Raw genomic sequence first — 12,073 nt, forward strand, 5'->3', positions numbered from 1 at the left:
TCTTTATTTATTTATTTTTTAACATCTTTATTGGAGTATAATTGCTTTACAATGGTGTGTTAGTTTCTGCTTTATAACAAAGTGAATCAGTTATACATGTACAGATGTTCCCATAACTCTTCCCTCTTGCGTCTCCCTCCCTCCCACCCTCCCTACCCCATCCCTCTAGGGGGTCACAAAGCTCAGAGCTGATCTCCCTGTGCTATGCAGCTGCTTCCCACTAGCTATCTATTCTACGTTTGGTAGTGTATATATGTCCATGTCACTCTCTCACTTTGTCACAGCCTACCCTTCCCCCTCCCCACATCCTCAAGTCCATTCTCTAGTAGGTCTGCGTCTCCATTCCCATCTTACCCCTAGGTTCTTCAAAAAAGGTCTTTAATGCACCTTCATTTTTGAGAGATATTTCTATTTTAGGTAGAATTCTAGGTTACTAGTAAAAAAATCTTTGAGCACTTTTAAGATTTAATTTTCTTGCTTCCATCAATACTTTCCAAAACTCAGCTATTAGTCATTTGATTTTTTTTTTGAAGGGAATATGTCTTTTACTTCTCCTCTGGAAGCTTTTAACATTTTTCTTTTGTTTTGGGCTTCCTGTAGTCTTTTTATGATTTCCTTGAGTGTGGTTTTTCTTATAACTTATCATGTTTGGAATCTGCAAAGTTTCTTTTTTTTTTTCTTTTTTGCAGTACGCGGGCCTCTCACTGCTGTGCCCTCCCGTTGCGGAGCGCAGGCTCCGGATGCGCAGGCCCAGCAGCCATGGCCCACGGGCCCAGCTGCTCCACGGCATGCGGGATCCTCCCAGACCAGGGCAGGAACCCGCGTCCCCTGCATCAGCAGGCAAACTCTCAACCACTGTGCCACCAGGGAAGCCCTGCAAAGTTTCTTGAATTTGTAACTCACGTTCCTTCATCAGAATGGAAAATTATCATTGAATATTTCTTCAGATATTTCTCTACTTTTTTCTAGAAGTTCATTACACATATCTTAGATCTTTTCATAATTTCTTATACAGCTCTCACACTCTTTTTGTGTTTTTGATGATTTTTTCTTTGTCTTGTAATGTGTATGTTTTCTACTAACCTACATTTCAGTTTACTAATCTTTTCTGCTGTGTCCAATCTACTATTAACCCAACAGCTGAATTCCTAATTTATTTTGTTTTTCATTTTTAAGATTTAAAGTTGATTCCTTTTCTTTTTCTTTTTGTATTCATTTCTGTGGTGTGACTCTTCATATTATTCCCCTATTGTTCTTAGATGTATTATAAATATTTATTTAATATTTACATACCTGGTTTTTATGCATTTGGTCCTATCTTGTGGCATATCTTATCTTTTTTTTTTAATTGATGAACAACGTGGATAAAAAAATTTTAGAGGTTCTAGATGAGATTATCTTCTTCCGTACTGTTTTCAATTTTATTCTAGCAGAAGAATAAAGCACTGGCTTGATCCCTTTGAGGAAATGAAAATAGAGTGCCTAAAGGGGTCATTCACATAAAAAAAGAACTGATGTCTCCATGTACAGTATAACTCCTAAACTTGCATCCTAATAGAATGTGGTGGTTGTACTTTGTTGGGGATAATCTATTTCTAGTTTGACCTTATTTCTAAGATGCAGCAATTCCTCCTAAGGTGTAGTACTTCAGGACTCTCAAATAAAAGCATAAGGTGTTGTGGGGCCCTCTACCTTAAACAGCCTATCTATCAAACTCTATCAAACCAGCAATGCAAAATGCCAAAACCTCTGCTAAGATCATCAGGCTCTCATAGGCTGATTTCCACTTGGTGTTTGATATCTCACCAGCCCAAGTGCAACTTGGGAGTAGTCAAATTCCATAATAAGGAATTATATGTAGAATTTCAGGATCACTTCTCTATAGCTTTTTCCTCTACAGGATCTTGGCCTCACAAGTCTTAGGTATCTTTGACCTCAAAGTTCTATGTACTTACCCTACCTCACTGCCAAAAGCCCCAGGCTGTGTCTTTTTGCTCAGTCTCTATTCCTCATAATATCATTTGGCAAATGCATTTATTTGTGAGGCTCAAGAAAGGCTTTACCAGAGAAATGACATTTAAACTGAGGCATAAGGAAAAAAAGAGTTAACTGGTCATTGAGAGCTGGTAATGCAGTTGCAGAAACTTTGGTGGGTGGATAAAAGTAGTGATGTGGGAGGTTGAACTAATTATCCTTAGCTCAAAGTACAGTGTCTGGTACACAGCAAGCATTCAACAAATGTCTGTTGGTTAAACATTAACTCTAATTCAATGAATATTTATTTAGTGTCTCTTATTTCTAGCACGAGGTTATGAACTGAGGAAACAAAGTTAAATAGGTTATGTGCTTTTCTTTCAAGAAGTTCACAACAAAGAAATGTTTCTTAAAAATACAATGGTTTCCATTCAAGCGGTATGAATAAAGTGCTAGTTGACATGTTCTTTTAACCTTTAAAACAATTTTAAGATGTTTTAATTTTTTTAATAAAATTTATGATTTAAAGTGTTCAGCATGATTTTTTTTTTTTTTTTTTTTTTTTGGCGCTACACGGGCCTCTCACTGTTGTGGCCTTTCCCGTTGCGGAGCACAGGCTTCGGACGCGCAGGCTCAGCGGCCATGCTTCACGGGCTCAGCCGCTCTGCGGCATGTGGGATTTTCCCAGACTGGGGCACGAACCCGTGGTCCCCTGCATTGGCAGGCGGACTCTCAACCACTGCGCCACCAGGGAAGCCCCAGCATGATGTTTTGACATACATATACATAGTGAAGTGATAAATATAACCAAGCTAACATATCCATCTACTCACATCTCTTTATCTTTTTTAGGTGTGATAAGAGTAACTTAAGTTTACTCTTAGAAAATATCCAGTATAAAATACAGTATTATTAACTACAGTTATAAGGCTCTACATTCGATCTCTAGAACTTATTCGTCCTATGTAACTGTAACTTTGTACCCTTTGACCAGCATCTCCCCATTCCCTCCATTTCCCCAACTCTGGTAACTACCATTCTATTCTCTGCTTCTATGAATTTGACTTTCTTAGATTTCACTTATAAGTGAGCTCATGCAGTATTTTTCCTTCTGTGTCTGGCTTATTGCATTAAGCACAATGTCTCCAGGTACACCTATGATGTCACAAGTGGCAAGAGTTCCTTCTTTCTTAATGGCTGAATAATATTTCATTGTGTATATATTCTACATCTATTGACACAATCGTGTGGTTGTTATTTTTCATTCTATTAATATGGTGTATCACACTGATTGATTTTCATATGTTAAACCAACCTTGCATCGCAGGGATAAATACCATTTGGTCAAAATTTTGAGTCTTAAAATAATGAATGAAATAAAAAGTTTAGATAATTACATGAGGAGGCAGACACTTTTACACTAAACAAGGACATTTGTGAAAATGGAATGGTGAAGTTTATGAAATGGTTGGTCACAGAACCTCTAGCCAAACTTTAATTCAATGCTGAGCAAAGAATGAGAACTGTAGACCCAATAGGCTCCGACACCACCTATAGTCAATGGAGCTATGATTTGAATCTCAGCTGCAAGCCTTTTGGGAACTCTCTCCGCCAGTATTCACTTACTCACAGCTCTCGGCTTCATCTCTTTGAAATTCTCTTTGTTTGCTGGGGTTTCTCCTATATGTTTTACTTTCATTCTGGAATCTCCTTTCTATTCCACCCATCAACTTTTCCCAGAGTACATGCTCCACCTCTCCATCTTAACCAAACCTAGCTGTCTGAGGAGGGCACATAAGCTTCTCAGCAATATTGAAGAGAAGCTGCTCACTCCTATTCTACAGATATCTGCACACAATGTTGACATTCTCCTAGCTCCTTACCATATTTCGAAATCATTTATTGGCAATCTGCATGACAAAACATTTCACTCATTGACACAAATACTATCCAGATATGAAACAATATACTACTGTTTTCAGAGTCTTTTACTGACCACCCAGTTTCTTCTCATTTATTAAAGACTTTGCCACCAGCCCCTTGATTCTTTCTCCCATCTCGGTCCCTCAGTCCTGCCACAGCATTGGTAACATCACTCACCATACGGATTTACCATTAGACAATGTGACCTCAAAATGCCAAGCCCTCCCTACAGCATCTCCCTAAGTATCCACGTGAGAACCTTACGACAATGGCCTCGATTAGATTCAGTTATTTATAGCACCTTCCACCTCTGTGGCTTTCAAAAATTCCAAGCTATTTATCTTTGTCTATGCTGTAACTCAAACAACATTTGAATTATTTGATTTTTGTGGAAGTTCATTATGAAACCATCTAGTCTACTCCTTTGTTGGGGGCTGGAAAGAATAGCTCTTTGACAGACGTCTATATTATTCCTGGAATTTGGTATGTTAAAAATGCATATTTCTTCTGCAGTAACTTTCATCATTTTATTTTTTTTCAGAAATTCATCCATTCCCATCTAGTTTCCATGTTTCTTTGAATAGAGTTAAACAGGTATTTTCTTAAAATGTTTTGAGGGTGGGATAGGGAGCGTGGGAGGGAGGGAGACGCAAGAGGGAAGAGATAAGGGAACATATGTATATGTATATTCATATATTCACTGTTATAAAGCAGAAACTAACACACCACTGTAAAGCAATTATACTCCAATAAAGATGTAAAAAAATAAATTAAAAAATAAAAAATGTTTTGAAATTTCTCTGCATTGTGGTCTTTCACTCATTTCAACACTAAATTTGTGTGTTTGTGCTTTCTCCTTTTTTGATTAAGTAAATCAGTGATCTTTCTCTTTCCCCTCCTTCTCTTTCTCTCGCTGTCTCTCTCTCCCTCTTTCCTTCTTTCTTCTTTTCCTTTTTAATATAATTTTCTTCCTTCTCCAAAGGAAACCAAAATTATGAAAATAGAGTATTCTAAAACATTTTTGATACATTTACTACATACATATGTGCATGTGTGTATGCATGGATGTGTATATCTGTATATGTACATATATATGTAATAATATGTTAGAATATTTTATCTCATTTTAAAATATTTTACAACTACATCTGGTTTCATAGTAAGAAAGAAGTGAGACCAGAGCATTTCAGGCAGTTAGAACACACTTTAATTGCTTTGTATACAACGTGATGATTTTTATTGGAAGTACTCCACTTTCTCCACTTTAATTTATCAATGCTCTGTAAAAATTTTTTTTTTTTTTTTTTTTTTTTTTTTTTTTTCTGTACGCGGGCCTCTCACTGTTGTGGCCTCTCCCATTGCGGAGCACAGGCTCCGGACGCACAGGCTCAGCGGCCATGGCTCACGGGCCCAGCCGCTCCGCGGCATATGGGATCCTCCCAGACCGGGGCACGAACCCGTATCCCCTGCATCGGCAGGCGGACTCTCAACCACTGCGCCACCAGGGAGGCCCTGTAAAAATTTTAAAAAGTGTTCAGAGCTCTTTTATTTACCATCTAGGGGAAAACCTACATATATTGCCTAGTACTTTCCTTAGGGATATTTTCATATGTTTGTTTCTTAGACTGTAAACAATGGGATTAAGCAGAGGTGTCAGTACTGTATATGTCACAGCCATCAGCATATCTTCACGGAATGAGTCACTGTCCTTGGGTCTCAGATAGACAAAGCCAGCAAATCCATAGTGTATGCACAACACAGTGAGGTGGAAGGAGCAAGTTGAGAAGGCCTTATACCTCCCCTGGGCAGATGGCATCCTCTTAACTATGGACCCAATGAAGACACAGGAAATCATAATGAAAATAAAGCTCCCCACCAAAACAAAGGCAGTGAAGGCAAGAAGAACCATTTTCTGAAAAAAGGTGTAATCACAGACAAGGGAGACTACAGATGTAATGTCACAAAAAAAGTGCTTGATGGTGGAGTCACAGAACGACAAGTTGAATACTACAAGGACAATGCACAGTGACACCACAATCCCAGTAACACAAGAAGCTGTCATGAGCTGAAAGCAGATCTTTTGGGTCATCAAGATGGTGTAGTGCAGCGGGTTGTGAATAGCAGTGTAATGGTCATAGGACGTGGCAGCCAAGAGTAAGCAGTTGTTAGCTCCCAATCCAAAGAAGAAAAACATCTGTGTAGCACGCTCAGGAAGAGAAATGGTCTTGCTTTCTGATAGCAAGTCCACTAGCATGCGGGGGATGATTACCATAGTGGTACAGGTTTCTGAAAAGGACAAACCACAGAGGAAAAAGTACATGGGGGTGTGAAGATTGTGATTGAGCTTGATGGCCACCATTATGGACACATTTGCAACTAGGATGGTCACATGGCAGAAGAAAATCATCACGAAGGAGAGATCTTGCAGGTCTGGAAAACTGGAAAATCCCCACAGAAGGAATGTGCTCACTGTGGTATGATTGTCCATCCTCCTGGTGCACGTAACAACTCTCCTCCAAAGGTGCAGAGCTTCTTGGGGTCAAAACTCTGATTGTAGAAAGCACTGACGTCACCTGGCCTTTAATCGAGGACACTGACAGACAACTCTTAATGAGAAAGCCTGAGAAATGGAAGTTAAATGTACCTGGCTGAATTCCAGGTCAGGACTCAGAGTGATGAAAAAAAAGATTCTCATAGGAGAATGTATGTAAATGCCATACAGTAGCCCCAAATATATTCTGGGAACCCCCTAATTTATTACCCCTTTCTATCTTCTACAGTCAGAATCTGAATGAATGAGGGAAATATGAAATAAAAAAGTTCATTTTCTCACCTACAGGAGTATGAGGAGTAAAGGGTATACAATGTTTACGTGTGGTCTAATCACAGCCTGGCATACATAAGTACTTAACAATGTTGACTGAATCAATACTACCTTAAAGAGAAGTAGGGAAAATTTTTCGAATGGCTTCCAAACATTCTTGGAAAATAATTATATCTTCAGAGGTGCTCTCCAGAAGGCAGTGGCTGCTTGGCTGACAATTATGCCAATGATTTAATAAGTGAATTTACCATTTTGAAATTTGTACTATTTTCTGTACATAACAATGAGTTGAAGTGGAGTTTTTCAATAATTGTCTGTCATTCAGTCAGATCTTGGAAGCAAAATGGTTATGGATAGGGGCTTCCCTGGTGGTGCAGTGGTTGAGAATCTGCCTGCTAATGCAGGGGACACGGGTTCGAGCCCTGGTCTGGGAGGATCCCACATGCCACGGAGCAACTAAGCCTGTGCGCCACAACCACTGAGCCTGCGCTCCACAACAAGAGAGGCCGTGATAGTGAGAGGCCCGCGCACTGCGATGAAGAGTAGTCCCCACTTGCCACAACTAGAGAAAGCCCTCGCACAGAAATGAAGACCCAACACAGCCCAAAATTAATTAATTAATTAATTTTTAAAAAATGGTTATGGATAGACTATTCCCATCCTGAATAGCTCATTTGGTTCATGATGTTCTGACCAATTCTTGAGCTTTCAGGAAAACTTCCAGGATAAATCTAGCTGATATACTGGTATCGAATAGGACTTCTTTGCAGCACAGCTCTTTTAAGAACTCAACTTCCTCAGGTCGTTTTCATCCATTGTTAAAATATCCACTCTGTGTTTGAGATGACAGCATGAAAGTAACATACAGAGTTTCCAAACAATACAGAGCTTGGTTTCAGGCACTAGGGAATGAAAGGAAAACAGTGAGAAGACATTGGTGTGGAGTTGTAGGTTGGGGAAAGACTGGTAGAGACAACACTGGAAAGTATTTTGTAGGATCCACAAAGCTTGAAGAAAAGAGAAAATATACCTTTATCTGGAAAGTCTGTGTGTTCTTTATGTACTGAAATACTGGAAAAAATTTACAAGGCAGTGATGCAGGTAACCAGTATTTATTCAAAATCTGAAATATACTGGACAATACGCTGTGTGTTTGATAGAATTTTCTCACTAGTTTTCTCCCAACAATTCTGTGTGGTAGGTATTTCAATCCTGATGCTACAAAAATTGAAACCAAGGTACAGGTTGCTTAATTGACTATGCAAAGTCAATAAATTAATTCCAAAAATATTTAGTTAATGTCTATGATGTATTAGTCAATTCTCTGATGGGAAATATAACATGTGATAAGACACATATGACCTCTCCTATCTCAGACTGAGAAAAATGCCATGAAGAGAATTAAAGGAAAGTGATATGAGAGTGTGGGACTAGGTGGCTACTTCCAGTTGTAGAGTCAGGAAAGCCTTTTCTATGGAACTGATATTTACTTTGCGACTAGAATTGATAAGCATGCACCATATAAGATCTAGGGGTAAAACATGACACTCACAGGAAACACTACTGCAAAGATCCCATGGTGGGAATGAGCTTGACATATTTAAAGAATATCAAGATAGCCAATGTAATCAGACCATCTCTCTCATTTATTCTCTTAAATACCTTACGGGATAAATAGTAGTATTGTGTTCATGTTTGAAATAAGGAAACTATGGCTTAGGGAGTTACTTAATTTGTGAAGGTGATAAAGTTTGTTAAAGGAGGAGCTGGTATTTATACCCAGGCAGAGTCACTTGGGAGAACACCTTCTTAACTAGTAAAGTTAAAGAGTCCCTGCAAGTGCAAGTGCCCTAGCAAGGCATTCAAGGTTTACCTGTCCATCTCATCTTCTGCCACCAACCTCCTCTACATGGAAAGCATCCCATCATCTCCCAAGCATGGAATGCCCCTTGGTGGCTCTCCTACTGTGCACACATTGTTTCTCTATTTGCAGTGTTCTTCCCCCCTGCTTCTTAAACCACAGTCTTTGTTTCAAACCCAGTTTAAATGTCACCTCCCTAAATGTAAATTGGTGCAACCACTGGGGAAAACAGTATAGAAGTTTCTTAAAAAACTAAAAAGAGAACAGCTATATGACCCAACAATTCCACTCCTGGGTATAAAACCCAAAAAACCCCAAAAACGCTAATTCAAAAAGACACATGCACTCCAGTGTTCATAGTATTATTTACTATTTCCAAGGTATGGAAGAAACCTAAGTATCCATCAACAGATGAATGGAAACACACATGTATACACACCATATATATATACACACACACACACACACACACACACACAAATGGAATACTACTCATCCACAAAAAAGAATGAAATTTTGCCATCTGCAGCAACATGGATGGATTTTGAGAACGTTATGTTAACTGAAATAAGTCAGACAGAGAAAGACAAATACTGTATGATATTACTTGTATGTGGAATCTGAAAATACAACAAAGTAGTGAATAAAACAAAAAAGCAGCTGACTCACAGATATAGAGAACAAACTAGTGGTTACCAGTGCAGACAGGGAAGGGAGGCGGGGCAATAAAGGGGTAAGGGCAGGGAAAAGGCTTATTATGGGATTATACGAAATCACATGTGTGAAACTTTTAAAACTGAAAAGCACTACAGAATTTAAAGAATCTTTCATTCAATAAAATAATTTCATTACACATATATATGTTACAGAAAAAATACAGTTTCATCTTGATTGCTTTTGAATTTTATTAAAATGGAATTCTACAAAAAAAAGTCACCTTCCTAAAAAATCATCTTCAATCACTGATTGAGTTTATGAGTTCTGTGTGCATGTCTGATTGTATTAGGATGACATTTTAACATATATGACTTCTATACTAGTCAGAGCAGAGGACTATTTTACCATTTCGTATCCTACCTGGAGCAAAATATGGTAAATATAAAAGTTTATGTCATGAGAGTTCAGTGAGTAAATGGAGTGACATCTTCCCCCAGGAAGCTTCCCTTGTCTTCTTTCTAGATGCACTGACTAATTATTTCCAATTAAATTGTTTTCTCTGTCATTTACTTAAATGGGGCATGTGCTAAATGTTGTTCACTGTCTCTTTCAATACATTTCAAGACCCATTAAGATATAGCCACATCACCTAGCATTGTGATAGTATCAATACATACCAATACCACTTACAACAAACCCACAGTTAATATAATACTCAAGGCTGAAAAGCTGAAAGCCTTCCCACTAAATCCTAGAACAAAACAACGATGCCCACTCTCATCTCTTCTATTCAACATAGTATTAGAAGCTCTAGCCACAGCAATTGGAAAAAGAAATAAAAGGTACCCCAATTGGAAGGGAAGAGGTAAAACTGTCATTGTATGCAGAGGACATGATACTCTATAGAAACCATAAAGACTCCACAGAAAAACTATTAGAACTAATAAATGAATTCAGCAAGGTAGCAGGATACAAGATTAATATGCAGAAAACTGTTGCATTTCTTTATACTAACAATGAAATATCAGAAAGTAAAAAAAAAAATCCCATTTAAAATTGCATCAAAAAAAAATACTTAGGAATAAAACTAACCAAGGATATGAAAGACCTATATGCAGAGAACTAAAACATTGATAAAGGAAATTGAAGATGATAGAAATGGAAAGATATCCCATGCTCTTGGATTGCAATAATTAATATTGATTAAATGGCCATACTACCAAGGCAATCTACAGATTTAATGTGATCCCTATCAAATTACCCATGACATTTTTCTCAGAACTAGAACAAATAATCGTAAAATTTATATGGAACCACAAAAGACCCAGAATTGATATAGCAACTCTGAGGAAAAAGAACAAAGCTGGAGGCACATCCCTCCCAGACTTTAGACAATACTACAAAGCTACAGTAATCAAAACCACATGGTTTGAGCACAAAAACAGCCATATGATCAATGGAACAAACATAGACAGCCCCAAAATAAACCCACACATCTACAGTCAATTAATCTTTGACAAAGGAGGAAAGATGGTACAATGGAGAAAAGACAGTCTCTTCAGCAAGTGGTATTGGGAAAGCTGGACAGCCCCATGTAAATCACTGAAGTTAGAACACTCTCTTACACCATACACACACACACAAACTCAAAATGGCTTAAAGATTTAAATATAAGACATGACACCATAAAAATCCTAGAAAGAACATAGGCAAAGCATTCTCAGACATAAATTGCAGTAACATTTTCTTAGTTCAGTCTCCCAAGGTAATAGAAATAAAAGCAAAAATAAACAAATGGCACGTAATCAAAATTATGCTTTTGTATTGCAAAGGAAACCAAACAGAATGAAAAGACAACCTATGGAATGGGAGAAAATATTTGCAAATGATGCCACCAACAAGAGCTTAATTTCCAAAATATACAGACAGCTTATGCAACTCAATATCAAAAAACCAAATAACCCAATCAAAAATGGGTAGAAGGGCTTCCCTGGTGGCGCAGTGGTTGGGAGACCGCCTGCCAATGCAGGGGACACGGGTTTGTGCCCCAGTCCGGGAGGATCCCGCATGCCGCGGGGCAGCTGGGCCTGTGGGCCGTGGCCACTGGACCTGCGCGTCCAGAGCCTGTGCTCCGCAACGGGAGAAGCCGCAGCGGTGGGAGGCCCGCGTACCACAAAAAGAAAAAAAAAAATGGGTAGAAGACCCAAGTAGACATTTCTTCAAAGAAGACATACAGATGGCCAATAGGCACACGAAAAATAGCTCCACATTAGCTAATTATTAAAGAAATGCAAATCAAAACTACAACGAGATATCACCTCACGGCAATCAGAATGGCCATCATTAAAAAGTCCACAAATAATAAACACTGGAGAGGTGGTGGAGAAAAGGGGACCCTCCTACACTGTTGATGGGAATGTAAATAGGTGCAGCCACTATGGAAAATAGCTGGAAAGTTCCTTAAAAAACTAAAAATTCAGTTACCATATGATCCAGAAATTCCAGTCCTGCACAATATTGGGAAAAGATGAAAACTCTAATTCGAAAAGATACATGCACCCTTATGTTCACAGCAGCACTATTCACAATAGCCAAGACATGGAAGCAACCTAAATGTCCACTGACAGATGAATGGATAAGGAAGATGTGATATATATATATATGTGTGTGTGTATATATATATAATATATACACACAGACACACACACACAATGGAATATTACTCAGACATAAAAAAGAAAGAAATAATGCCATTTGCAGCAACGTGGATGGACCAAGAGATTATCATACTAAGTGAAGTCAGTCAGAAAGAGAAAGACAAGTATTATATGATA

General features: G+C 38.4%; 1 protein-coding gene across 1 annotated transcript; it reads right to left on the bottom strand.

Moving 5' to 3' along the window:
• Positions 1-5,446: 5,446 nt before the first annotated feature.
• LOC309807217 (olfactory receptor 10T2-like) lies at positions 5,447-6,385 on the bottom strand (the record flags this gene model as incomplete). The annotated part of the gene is made up of 1 exon (XM_082626565.1): positions 5,447-6,385. One exon carries the CDS (start codon positions 6,383-6,385, stop codon positions 5,447-5,449), a length of 939 nt encoding a protein of 312 aa, XP_082482691.1.
• Between the last annotated feature and the right edge of the window lie 5,688 nt (positions 6,386-12,073).

Source organism: Mesoplodon mirus, assembly GCF_964341445.2.
Source record: "Mesoplodon mirus genome assembly, chromosome: 7".
Taxonomy (NCBI): domain Eukaryota; kingdom Metazoa; phylum Chordata; class Mammalia; order Artiodactyla; family Ziphiidae; genus Mesoplodon; species Mesoplodon mirus.